The sequence below is a fragment of the Podarcis vaucheri genome (genome assembly GCF_965113315.1).
Source record: "Podarcis vaucheri genome assembly, chromosome: 9".
Classification (NCBI taxonomy): domain Eukaryota; kingdom Metazoa; phylum Chordata; class Lepidosauria; order Squamata; family Lacertidae; genus Podarcis; species Podarcis vaucheri.
Window position 1 is genome coordinate 16,922,184 of NC_138767.1, and position 14,303 is coordinate 16,936,486.

General features: G+C 46.8%; 1 protein-coding gene across 3 annotated transcripts in view; it reads right to left on the reverse strand.

Moving 5' to 3' along the window:
- The window catches only part of FAM13A (family with sequence similarity 13 member A), a 158,204-nt gene that overhangs the window by 93,221 nt on the left and 50,680 nt on the right, over nt 1–14,303 (reverse strand). For all 3 annotated transcript variants that reach the window (XM_082236349.1, XM_082236348.1, XM_082236350.1), the window contains one exon: nt 7,923–8,092. In XM_082236349.1, the coding sequence (XP_082092475.1) occupies nt 7,923–8,092 (170 nt within the window). The remainder of the gene's footprint in view (nt 1–7,922; nt 8,093–14,303) is intronic.

Sequence of the window (14,303 nt, forward strand, 5' to 3'; positions counted from 1 at the left end):
ACTTCATTTTTTAAAAGCACATTTGTCTCCACCCTCCTATGCAATCAGTCCCATTCTGTATCCCATTGTGGGATGTTGGCACTGTGAAGGGTGTTGCATAACCAAACTTTGAGAAATACATTCTTCGAGGGAACAGGCAACAAAGACTCTTGTGATAATAGGCTCTGAGGTTGCTGTTTTTCTCCTCTGGATGTCTGACTGCTGCAGTACTGGAGAGACACAGCTGGTAGTGTTATTTCCCGCCACCCCCGAAGGTCTTCCCCCCTAGAGTGCAAAACCGAGTCCACAAAACATATGAAAAGGTTCAGGTGATCCGAAATTTGCTAACTACAAAATACGGGCATGACCTACAGGAGCAAGACTGTTCAGCAGAAACAGAAGATGCCTTTGCAGTGCATTTTACCTATGGCTGATAGCTGCCACTACTTCTGTTTATGCCCCTACTGATGTGCATAGCTGTCAACCGTCCTTTATTTGGCGGGAAAGTCCCTTATCCCAGTGCCATGTCCCACTGCTGTCCCTTATTGATGATGTCCCTTAAATTTCTCGGGTTTCAAAGGAAGCAGCTCCTCTCCCTCCCTCCCTTCCGGCTAGGGAGGAGGGAGGCTCCAACTGTATTGCTTGGCTGCGTTGCTCACCCAATAAGGAGTCTAAGAACGACCGGGGGGGTGGAGCTTGCATGCCTTGTGCTGATCAAATCGGACGCATTGCCTGGGGAGTCGCCTTTGCTCAGGGCTTCCCAGCGGAGAGGTGACGGTGCTTTTCCTTGCTGCATCCCCTTTGCTGGGTTGCTGCGCTGTGGGAACCACTGCTTGAGGCTTCGTTTGGCTGCTGGCTGGGCTTTCTGCCTTTGGCTCAGAGGGACTCAGAAGTTGAACATACCTGTGCTCTGAAAATCCCTTATTTTGGCTGCTGATCCCTTATTTTTGAGGCTGCTGGTCCCTTATTTTCAAATCTGTAAGTTGACAGCTATGCTGCTGTGCCCTATGATGTGTTAGAAATCCCCAAGGCGCCAGGTGTGTTTTGCGACTGGCACAGGCCCAATTGCGACCACACAGAAATCTCTGGGTGCCAGGGTAGTGGCTGACATCTTCATCTGGCCAGCCCCTCAGGCTTTCTTAAGCAGAGTTCATTTATTGCATTTATATCCCACCTGTTTCTCCAAGGAGTACATGGTTCACAACCCTCCTCAGTTAATCCCTACAGTGACCCCACGAGGTGGGTTAAGAAGTTGTGACTGGCCCAAGGTCACCCAGGTCCTAGGCAGACATCCTAACCACCCCACCCCACTGGCTTCCTTGCATACCTCTGCTACAGGGGCAGATTAAGTAGGTAATTAAAGAAGGAGAAAGCAAAATGTCATTTATAGAAGGGTCTGAAATATTTTCCTTGAAACTTTGTTTTATTCAGGATTGCTTTATTTGATGTTTTAGTGTGCTGCAAACTGCTTTGAGATTTTTAAAAATATAAAGCGGTATAGAAATGAAAATAATAATAATAGTAATAATAATACAAAGAAGAAGCCCCACTGCAAAAACAAAAAAGGGGGGCTAGACATTTCACTGTGGTAACTGCAGCCTAGGTTTACGGTGTCATTTGGTAATTAGTTTATATATCTGATTTTCAAACACTGCACCTATTGCCCTGTCCTGTGAGTGTTTGAGTGTTGCTGTATCCCTAGGAATTAAGATACACACCCCCCCACATCTCCACCTTGTTTATGACGTTGCTAGAGGACTGCGAACCCAATAAACCCTTTACCATTGGAACAGAAAGCTGTATAAGCGAGGCTGAGAAGTACAGCTTTGGCACAAAAGCAAAGCTTCACTCTGGAAACATCCAAGCATACCCGCAAGGTGACACAGTGTACTTCCCCTGGCAAATACCCATGGCAGCGTGTACTGCAATCGCAAAATCTCTGGCAGAATACACCGAAAGAACATAAGAGCCTGCTTACTTTCTCACCCTTTACCACTTAACTCTGTTCCAGCAGAACTGCAAACGCTACACAACAGCTCTGAGATTGGATTATTATTAATTGGACTTGTTCATCGCTTGTTACAAAGACGTCTCCAAGTGACTTGCAACGTATTTGAAAGCATAAACATAAATACACTTTAACATAAGCCAGTGCGGTCCAACTTTTCATACCAGAGTACTTTGATTCCTCACTTCTCCTTCCCAAAGCGGTAACTACACTTTGGAAAGAAGGACCCTGTCAGAGCCGTTATGCCTCCTTCACAAAGCCCAGTGCCTTGCTTACCTGTCTTTGGGAAGGCAGCATGAGGGCTGAGAGGGGTGTCAAATGTTGCTGTAAAGGTAAAGGGACCCCTGACCAGTCATGGACGACTCTGGGGTTGCACACTCATCTCGCTTTATTGGCTGAGGGAGCCAGTGTACAGCTTCCAGCTTCATCTGGCCAGCATGACTAAGCAGCTTCTGGCGAACCAGAGCAGCGCACGGAAACCCCGTTTACCTTCCCGCCGGAGTGGTACCTATTTATCTACTTGCACACTTGCACTGCATGCTTTCGAACTGCTAGGTTGGCAGGAGCAGGGACCGAGCAATGGGAGCTCACCCTGTTGCAGGGATTCGAACCGCCAACCTTCTGATCAGCAAGCCCTAGGCTCAGTGGTTTAACCCACAGGGCTGCCAAAAAGGCCTTGAGGGCCACATGAGGCTCTCGGGCCATGTGTTGGACCACCCTGGCGTAAGCTTTCATGAACCAACTGTCCACTTAATCAGATATCTGAATTGTTACAGGTATGCATATCCATGGTTTGGGTGTGTGTGTGGCGGATTGTAAGCAGTGAGGTCAGAGGGAAACTAAGTGCAGAAAAGTACAGACAGTGACAACTGAGTCTTTGTCTTATAAAGAATGCACAATATACTTGCTAATAGCAGCGAAACTCTGCATTGCACAGAACTGGAAAAACAAACAACAGCAGCCAAAAAGCTGGGCTTTTGATTTTATAATGAAAACCTGCAAAGCAGATGCATGTGAGGAAAGGATTTGGTGTGGTGGAGGACTGATGATCAGCAGGATGAGAGGAGGCCTCCATTATGATCCTGAGGAAAAAACATCTTCTGAAGCTAGTATTTGCTGGTGTACCACTTTCCATTTTCGTATTTTTTTCTTGATGTTGTGCAAAGGCTAAACCAGCAGTTGGGGAATCCTTCCTGCCCACTGCAGAGGGTTCCGTTTGTTTGCGGATAATATCAGCAATGCACCTGCAATAGGGGAGGCTAGAGCAGCCCAAAGTGGACAGGATGTATCTCCCCTCTCTCTCTATACTTCACTACCTGTCCAGCGATCAACAGATCAGTCCTGCTACAGCTCTGAATTGATCACTTAAGGGGAAAAGGTCCCATCTAGTCCAGCATCCCAGTCTCACAGCAGCCAAGCAGATGCCTGGGGGAAGCCTGAAAAAGGACCTGAGCACAGACTCCCTCTCCTTGCAGTTGCCAGCAACTAGTATCCAGAGGAATAATGCCCATGACCGTGGAGGCAGAACACAGACTGTCAGGGGGCTGCCATCGGAACAGGGGAGGGAGGCATGGGAATACAGAGAGCCGTCCAACGCTTCTGAGGAGCAGAGGGGGAATGGGAAAGCCAAGCGAGGGGAGGGCTCAAAGATGCTACTGAGAGCCCAAGCACCTCACCTAGCCCAGCCGGCCAGGAAACAGGCACGCCGTTTCTGTCGCCCAGTTTACGCAGAGGGGTGAAATGCAAAGAGGGAAGGCGGAGATTTGGGGTGTCCAAGTTCTTATGCTGGGGGGGACGGGACCGGAAGGGGACACTCCCGAAATCTGCAAGTGATTGAGACGGACATGAACTTTCTGGTCTTGCACTGTAAATAGTTTGCACAAATAAAAACCTGCTAAAGACAGGTCGGAGTCCTGTCTGGTTACTCGTGAGCAACCACCTCACCGCCTGACGCAGACATTATGGCCACTGGCATGGAGACACAGGGAGGTGCCATACACAGAATCAGGCCACTGGTCCATCTACCTCAGTATTGTCTACACCGGCTGGAAAAATAGAGCGTGCTGAATTTTTCAGCTTTCGAATTCCCAAAATGATGGGTGCTAAAAATGACTTTGAGAATTCAAAATATATTTTGGCTAAATTGATATGATTTAGTCTTCGTGGGTAAGCAAAATGGGCATAAAATTGCACAGAAATCATTAAAACAATTGCCAAGTACTTGCAGTTCTATCAAATATTAATTTTATTTTATTATTATTATTTAGCATTGCCTGACATTTTCAGAGAGAAAATTAAAATTCTTTGGTTTTCCGAAAGCAGTTTGTATGCTTCTTCATCAAATGTAGACTTGCCAGCTACAAAAACAAAAATTCCTCACACCCCCAAAACGTATTTTTTTAAGACTCCTCATGGAAGATATTTGCAAACATTAAGTTTCACTCCCTAAAATGACATGCCCTACCTGGCAGCGAGTTCTCCCAGCCAATCTGGAGATACTGGGGACTGATCCAGGGATCTTCTGCATGCAATACAGATGTTCTACCACGGGATCATGGCCCTTCCTTTCCTTGTCAATGGCTTCCCCTGCTCCTTTCTTCATGCCATCAACTTTGCCCCAGTTTCCCAGCAGCTTTCCCCACCCTCACCTTCCTTCTCGCCCTCCATAGAAAGAAGATTCCACCTAAACATTAGGAAGAACTTCCTGACAGTAAGAGCTGTTCGACAGTGGAATTTGCTGCCAAGGAGTGTGGTGGAGTCTCCTACTTTGGAGGTCTTTAAGCAGAGGCTTGACAACCATATGTCAGGAGTGCTCTGATGGTGTTTCCTGCTTGGCAGGGGGTTGGACTCGATGGCCCTTGTGGTCTCTTCCAACTCTATGATTCTATGATTCTATGATTCTATGCTCCCCCACGGAGCATATTAGGTCCTCAAGCTGCAGATTCCCCATGCTTGGGTGAAACAAAAAAACGGATTACTCCAAATAAGTAAATATATATGTTTGCCAATGGCACCTCAGAGTCCCATGACAGCCATGGGCAAGTAAAAAACTGGAAGGTGTCCACATTCCTCTCGTAATGCACACACAAGGTGCCTTCACCTCAGCTTCACATGGGACAAAGGGCCTAGTCTAGCCAAGAGACAACAAACAAAACAAGCAACAGGAATGAGGGCAGAAGAGTTGATGGTTAGCGGAGGGATGGATAGGAAAACAGACCAAGGGGAATGCTAAGGACCTCTGGGATAGCAAGGCTTTGCCTTTCTCAGCAAATTCATTAATAAATTCTTTCTTAGCAAGAGTAAAAAACAAAAACCCCAGCCAACCACAGTGGTGCCTCACAAGACGAAATTAATCCGTTCCGCGAGTCTCTTCGTCTAGCGGTTTTTTCGTCTTGCGAAGCAACCCTATTAGCGGCTTAGCAGATTAGCGCTATTAAAGGCTTAGCGGCTATTAAAGGCTTAGCGGATTAGCGGCTAAAAGGCTATTAGCGGCTTAGGAAAAGGGGGGAGCGGGAAAAAATCGGAACACTCGCAAGACGTTTTCGTCTTGCAAAGCAAGCCCATAGGGAAAATCGTCTTGCGAAGCAGCTCAAAAACGGAAAACCCTTTCGTCTAGCGGGTTTTCCGTCTTGCGAGGCATTCGTCTTGCGGGGCACCACTGTACACAGGAAAAACTCTTACTTGGAGGAAGACAGGTGCAGAGGCTGGTATTAAAGAGCATGGAGCGGGCAGGGGAAGGGAGCTGTCCACTGGGAGTTTGCAATTCATGGTGCTGAACCCTGTCAACAGTCTTGGGTTCTCTACAATGCTTTGCCCTGGTGCATCGCAGCACAGAACGAGGATGTAAGGCGGAAGCAATGTCACAACAGGTGGCTTGATCTGGATAGTACAAAGGGCTGACACTTTAGGCATTCAACACATCCATTTCCCTGTTTCCAGACTTTCCCCTCTAGCCTCACAGAAGTCAAATAAGCAAAGGGAGTAGCTTCTGGCCTAGTCAAGCTTGACTCAAAGGGCAATATCTTTTAAAAAATAAAAATAAGGAAAATAAGTCGGTTCAAAGCAAAACAAAATTGTTCAAAGCAAACACAGTTCAAAGCAAAACAAAACTGAGAAGTCAAGGAAACTGCTCCTGGAATTGCTATAGGCGATTGCTGCATGGCTTTGAGATCTTCTGAAAGGGATTCCCATAAACCTGAGGAGGGACCATTGTGATATATTTATTTCAAGGTGGCAGCCACTTTGAACCGGGTGGGGGAGCGGCGGCTTGAAAACTGACTCCTACTTATTCCTGTCCCGAGATTCCTGAATTGCATCTCTATGTTAGCCCATACACAAATGAAAATACAAACGAAGAAGTTGCCTGCTTGAGGCCATATTCACACCAGACATATACAAGAATGATTTAACAATAATTCTCTCTTCCCAGGGAACTCTGGGAACTGTAGCTCTGTGAGGGGAACAGGGGTCTCTTAACAACTCTCAACACCCTTAACAAACTTTAGTTCCCAGGATTCTTTGGGGGAAGCCAGGACTTTAAAACTGTATGATAAAGAGTGCTGATGGGGCCACAGCTCCAACAGCCTGCTGTTCTGCCCCAGCGCCCACCTCATTTTACCTCAGGGGCGGAAAAACTTTTCTAAAACAAAACAACAACTGTGGGCTGCATTCCCCTCTGGCCAACCTTCCGGGGGCAACATGCTTAGTGCCTGGTCAGAGGCAGAAGAGGACAATGCAATGGGTGCACATTTTACCTTTGCAGAGTAGGCTAGCTTTTCCACACAATTACTGGAGATCAAGGTCCCATGTGGTGACATTCAAGGAGGGCATAAAGTTGGGCTAGGGTGAAGGCGTGGCCAGGGAAGGTGCCTGTGGCCATTTGGCCTTCAGGCCTGAGGTTCCCCACTTCTGCTGTACCTACCTAATGGACAAACCAGCTCTATGGGTGAATTACTGTGATGGCATCAGGGACTGCTAGGATTTGAACCATCTAGCCCTTAGGGCTGGTGCTCCTCATGCGAGCCCCTCAAGGCTACCAAGCAGCGGGAGAAAAGGGCAATTCTATTCTCTTCTGTCTCCAACCCCAAGCAACCCATTGGTTCTCCTTGATTCAGCCTAGCTATAAATGCTTCCAGGTCAGGCCAGGGTCTCTTCCTGAATAGCATTCTGATTTAGACTTTGCCTATCTCTTTAGCTTCTTGCATCTACCAACTCTTTGCACACCCATCCCTTCAGAGAAGGGCAGGGCACTTTGCATTATGGGTTTCATAGGGCTATCAGGGTACTGCCCCTCTTGGTGGACATAGGATGCCACTTCCAACCAGAGGCACAGGGCATTGTTTGCGCTACTGAATCCAAGGCTGGCCAGCAGTGGCTAGAAAACAGTAACATTTTCAAGCTAGCATTAAAAAGTACCATAACAAATCCGAAAAACAAGTGAGCTCCAACCCAGTTTTGTTTCGTGAGAATGACTTCTAAGAAACAGAAGCATTCTTTTAAGCTAGTCTTGCTTCTTTGCAAACAGAAGCCCTGAAAGGGGCTGCCTTTTATTTCAAAAACACACACACTTAAATCTAATTAGTCGCAGAAATGGCTTTAGAGTGCATCTCACTCTCCTACCAAACCTATTAACTTTGATGACAGCCATCTTCAGGCATCTTTAAGGCATCTTTCTCCCAGGCTCCCGTTAGCATTCCAGAGTTTTAGGCATGCATGTAAGCACAGCATCCTTTTTTCAATAGGATAATACACAGCAGAGGCCTGATTTAATGCGGACGAAGCTAGCTGCTCAATGCTTAAAAATTTCCCCAGCGTTCACGGGCTCTGCTGCAATGCTGTAAATCTGCTTTGTGCAACCAGCAAGCACACCAATGGTCTGAAACAGTGAATTTGCAAGCTACACATTGTATATGAAGGAGAAAAAAGGAACACTAACCTGGTGAAGAATGGAGCACTGCTTATAAAGGAGATTTCGTCAGCTAAATCCATCTCCTCCGAGCGCAAACTGTCCGTTAAATGGACCCTAACGCAGGGAATTCCATCTGACAGTCTTGGCTGCGGCACCAAGCATGCTGGAGAAGATCCTTCTTGCTTGCACTTTGCAACCTAGAGAAACAAAGTAAAAGGGGGGGGGGACATGGGTAAGGGGCAGAAAAATCTTCCCAGCTCATTTGCAGCAGGCAGGCTGGGGTTGGTTTTTTAAAAAATAAAATAAAATGATACAGTGCCATGAATTCACAGCAAATAGTGAGTCAGCATTTCCACCCCCCCCCCGTATCCAATGGATGAAAAACCCAACCTCCTGCTGTAAGGCAATGGTTAAAAAAGAAGCAAGCACAAATCTGTAGTGATGGGAGTCCAACAGGAACCTCACAGCACATTGAAGCAAAGTGTAAAAAAATAAAATAAAGCTGGGAATGTACACAAGAACCATGATGTCACATCAGGCGCAGTTAAGGCTTTTTGTGTGTTCCCTTTCTATTACTGCCTCACAATACCCTTACCCAAATCATGAGGTGGTTAAAAAAAATACGATAATGATTGTGTAGCTCATAAGCTACACAGAGCTCAGACTGCCAAGGCAGAAATAATGCCATACAATTAGTGGTTTAAGCAATTATGTACATTATGTCGGCAGGGGCGCTGAATAGCTTAATAACGGCAACTCAGCTATATTTATGGCACTGTAACAAGTAAAACCATCAAAACCATTTGATGTATGTGACTTTCTTATTTAATTTGCACATTTAGGCCATTATCTTTATGTAACTCGTATGTTTACATCTCCTTCTTCTGCTTATGTAACACCTACCGTTACGCAAGATGAAGTGTTAGAACAGCTTCACCAGCAATAAAACAAATATGTAGGACATGTGAGGATCATAGAAGTTGACACAGGGAAATTACAGGACACACACCCATGGCAAACCCCCCCCCCCCAAGTATGAGCATCCCAAAACTTTTGCAGGCACAAGCGGTGTTCAAAGCAGGACTGCGTTTAACCACCCTGAGAACATCATGAACACAAGCCATCACAAATACCCAATAAAAAAAGAACGTCTGGAGGGGCCGTCACACTTTCCCACTGTCATGGGGGGAAAAGTAATTGGCTCTCTTGGCAGATGCTAACAGCAAAGTGAGAGATTTCTCTAAGCTGCTGTTGCTTCTTGATAGAGCAATGCCTGCTCAAGTTACCCCCTCTGCCTCCATAAAGGTTTATGTAAGTCGAGTTGCTGTCCCAGCTTGAACTGCTCCCTGGGTGACCCTTTAGAGATGAGATCTTTATCAAGACCTGTTTATCCACCAGAGAAGGCCACAGAGACACAAACACACAACCTTATTCCATCCATCCACCAAGGTTTCAGACCCTTGGTTCATCTAGCTCATGGGTAGGCAAACTAAGGCTCAGGGGATGGATCTGGCCCAATCGCCTTCTAAATCCGGCCCACGGACAGTCCAGGAATCAGCATGTTTTTACATGAGTAGAATATGTCCTTTTATTTAAAATGCATCTCTGGGTTATTTGTGGGGCCTGCCTGGTGTTTTTACATGAGTAGAACGGGTGCTTTTATTTAAAATGCATCTCTGGGTTATTTGTGGGGCATAGGAATTCGTTCATTTCTCCCCCTTCAAAATATAGTCCGGCCCCCCACATGGTCTGAAGGACAGTGAACCGGCCCCCTGCTGAAAAGGTTTGTTGACCCCTGATCTAGCTCAGGATCCACATGTCAAATCCTTATCGGGATCCGAATCACAGGCTGAATTTGACAGATGGGCGGGAGCACCCACTTGTCCATACTGCCATAAGGATGTTGCATGACTGAAAGGTGGGCGGGGTAAGCCCAGCTGTCAAAATCCCCTCCGCAGCTTCGCCAAGTGTCCTTGCAAGCAGGCTCTCATCCAGGGGCGTAGGAAGGGGTGGGGTGGCGTTTGCCCTCCTAGGTGTGTGACATCACACTGGGTTCATAGGGAAAGGGTTAACTAATTGTAAAATGACTAACCAATGGGAACCCAAGGGGCGGAGAGGGTTTTTTGGAGGAGTTTGGGTGGTTGAGAAGACAGTCTGGACTTAGGAGAGAGAGGGAAGATAAGTCTGTGGATTGGGCTAGTCTGGTGTGAGAGAGTGAGAGAATTTGTTAAGAGGAATCAGTCAAAGTTGAGATAATCCATCAGAAAGTATTAGGAAGGTATAGGCCAGTAAAGAAACTAAAGTTAAGATACTGACAGGAATATTATCTGAGAAACCATAAACTTGCTAATGTTTGTACTGTAAAATAAACTTGTTATTTTTGGTTCACTTTTAACAACTGACTGGACTCAGTGCTTTACCAGAGAGTAACTGGTTGGTGGCAGCGGGGAAGCGAGCATAGTGGTGGCACAGGGATCAATAGACCGTTAAACGTCTGGGGGTCCTGTGTGATCGCCGGGGGGTGGAGGCAGACTGTCCTGGGTGCCCTCACTGAGGGGGGTGACATTTGTCGCACTGCCTGCCTATGACTCCCAAGCCTACCCCGAGCCTCAGGGTAAGGGGGGAGCTGCGCAGCTTTGCTGATGGCATTCCCCCTTCCCCCTTCGTTTTGACAGCTTGGGGGAGGCTTGGGAGTCACGGGTGTGCGGCGTGCCGTATGTCCCCTGCTCCAGGCACCTGAGCAGCTATCTTGCGCCTGGGATGGCACCCTCAGGAGCATGCCTGCTCTGGGCAGCGCAGGCATATGTTTTGCCACTGCTCTCGGTTCCTCTGAAGAGACTGGGGAGGCTGTTTCAAACCATGCAAAGCAATTGAACCCGGAACTTTTCTTCATGCAAAGCAAATGCTCTACTGCTGAGCTGTGGTCCTTTTCTACATCTGCCAGCCTACCAAGATGGCAATCTCACGCTACATAAAACTCATTGCAATGGTGCCAAGTGAGTTAAAAGCTCTGCCTCTCCAATTTTTACCCCTTTGGCACAGCTGACGTTTTAAACGATCCAGGGTTTATCATCCAACGCTGCATTATGAAGTTCCCCCAAGCTTTTAGGCGTCGCTCCAGCCAAGGTGTTAATTTATAGACCGTTTTGGGAAGAACAGGGAAATTCAATGAATTGAACCTAAGTAATCCCTTACCCATTAAGCAGACCTCCAAGGAGATATTTTGGGCAGCAGCTAAGATATATGAGAGCTCAAACCCGCCACACCCATTACTGCCCCAGTCGCTGGGTGGCCTCCAGGAAATTCTCACTGTCTCGCCTGCTTTCACAAGAGCTCTGCAAACACAACTAGGAGCCAAAAGACATTGGAGGCTGTGCAAGTTCACTGAATATATATATATATAGAGAGAGAGAGAGAGAGAGAGAGAAAGTGGTCCATCCTAGATAATGGAACATTATTCCACTGTTGTCCATCAGTGAAAGGGCTGCACAGGAACTTGAAAGGAAGAAACAGCAGGCCAAAGAAATGGAGCAAGAAGCTTCTGAAAACAGGCAAGAGAAACTTCCGGAACCAGGCGGAAAAGTGGGCCACTTGGAGATACTGTCAAGATAAAGGAAGTTATCAGCCAACTACAAAGATCATCATCAGCATAAGTGGCAAAATGTGTTTGGGGCTTTACAGATTAAAGTCAGCATCTACTTCTAACACTCCTTCACCAAAATGGATGCCAACAGCCACAGAATTTGCCTAAGAGTTAGTAACAGAGGTGAAGTGATGGTTCTCTCTCTTGTTCTCAGCAGTATGTTTCTTGGGTATAAATATGGGTAAAAAGTCCAGTTGGAGTTTACTTTACTCACCAAACTAATGCCAGTGTCCTAACAAAAGAGAACTTTGCTGAAGTCCATGTATGTCCACCCAAATGGGCCAGAATGCTTCACTGAGAAGCTTGTCCTTCTCCATTTATGGTATTCTGAAACCTAACAGCCACAACACAGAATTACAGCCTAATGAAAGAATTTGGGTGCCTAGTTGACGTTGTTGGCATTGTTACGCAGTGCACGATAAATCATGCAGGAGTGAACAGGTCTTTCGAGGGCAGAAGACAGCTCACATAAACACCATTGACTTCTGCTTCCCTTCATTGAAGCGAAATGACTGGAAATTAGAAAGCTGGGGGCAGGGCATAGCACTCAACCATGGCAATCTTTTTCAATCTGCCACCCTTCTTCAGAATGAACCCAGTGCCACTAGATATGCAAATATTTCTCATTGGTGTATTTATTTTAAATATTTGCATTCCGCCCCATGCCCAATAGATTCCTGGGTAAAGCGCATAAAACACTAACGTATACAATAAAAGGAAATTATATGGGGCCACAGGTAAAAACATGCAACAGATCAATGCTTCACACAAATTAAAATGCATGGCAAAAGAGAAATATCCACACCTGTTCTTGGGGAGGGGGAATGTAACAAAGGTGGATGCGTACCTCTTTTGAGAAGGCCTTCCATGACTTCCTGAAATCTGGAAGCAGCCCAGAAGATCAGGGATGAGAAACCTCAGGCTGGGGTGGATGAGGGTGAGAGATGCAGTCTCTCAATCTGGCCCTCCAAACTCTCCACAGCCCACAGCCCTTCCCAACCCCTGCTTTGCACTGTCCTTGAGCGTTTATCCCCGACTAGACTGTGTCCTTCAACTCTGATAATGTATTCTTGCCTGGATGTAGGATAGAAACATGAGTCTGTGTAGAAACAAGCCTACTGTAGCCAGGTAAATTTAATACTTGGTGCTCTGCCCACTTTTGTTTCTGATCTCACTCGCCACTGGTGGCATGTGGCCCCAGGCAGATCACCTAGAAGGAAATGTGGCCCTCAGGCTGGAAAAGTTTTCCAACCCCTGAAGTAGATAGTCTAGTCCAGGGTCAGGGAGATGTTGTTGAACTACGACTCCCATCATCCTTGATTACTGGCCGTTGACTTAGATGGATGGGAGTCCAACATCATCTGGAAGTCCACAGGTTCCGCTTAACCTACGTAAATACTTGAAATCTTGCCTTGAAATCTATCACTTGTTGTTTAGTCGTTTAGTCCTGTCCAACTCTTCGTGACCCCATGGACCAGAGCACGCCAGGCACTCCTGTCTTTCACTGCCTCCCGCAGTTTGGCCAAACTCATGCTGGTAGCTTCACAAACACTGTCCAACCATCTCGTCCTCTGTAGTCCCCTTCTCCTTGTGCCCTCCATCTTTCCCAACATCAGTGCTCCTGGCTTAATTCTCATGATGGTGTACCTCCGACAGGGTTCTCATGGGTCTTCCATTTCCTACACATTCTCAACTGGCAGGAAGCCCCAGATTCATCTGAATTTCTGGCATCTCCAGTTTCAAAGGCCCAGGTGCCAGGTGATGGGAAATATTCTTTCTGCCTGAGATCCAGGGGAGCTGCTGCCAGTTAGAGCTGGTAATGCTAGTCTGGGTGACCTGGCATAAGGAAGCTTCCTACGTTCCCAAGTGTGGGTTTCAGATTTCTCAAAAGCGAGGCCTTCAGTTGTTGTTGTTGTTGTTGTTGTTGTTGTTGTTGTTGTTGTTGTTGTTGTCATCTGTCTGTCTCGAGAGACAATAGAGTGTGCCTCCAGGGGTGAAGTCTAACCACTGTGTTAGCTGCATTGAAGTGATCTCCCCAGGACAGTGTGTATGGAGGTCCTGGGCTGCCCATATGACAGGACTCCCTTCTTGGCCATGCTGATGTAGCCCAAAGGAAAGCAGAGCAATACATTTGGAACCAGCTTGGCTGCTGGAAGGTGCCATCCAAATGCCTTAGGGACTCTATTCCAGATTTACTCCTTAACCCTATAGACAGCATCTTAAAAAGCAGAGACATCACCTTGCCAACAAAGGTCCGTATAGTTAAAGCTATGGTTTTCCCAGTAGCAATGTATGGAAGTGAGAGCTGGACCATAAAGAAGGATGATCACCGAAGAATTGATGCTTTTGAATTATGATGCTGGAGGAGACTCTTGAGAGTCCCATGGACTGCAAGAAGACCAAACCACTCCATTCTTAAGGAAATCAGCCCTGAGTGCTCACTGGAAGGACAGATCCTGAAGCTGAGGCTCCAATACTTTGGCCACCTCATGAGAAGAGAAGACTCCCTGGAAAAGACCCTGATGTTGGGAAAGATGGAGGGCACAAGGAGAAGGGGACGACAGAGGACGAGATGGTTGGATAGTGTTCTTGAAGCTACCAGCATGAGTTTGACCAAACTGCTGGAGGCAGTGGAAGACAGGAGTGCCTGGCATGCTCTGGTCCATGGGGTCATGAAGAGTCGGACACGACTAAACGACTAAACAACAACAACTTTACTTCTCCTGAAGATATCTGGGAAGGCAATGGAGGTTTAGGATCAGAGT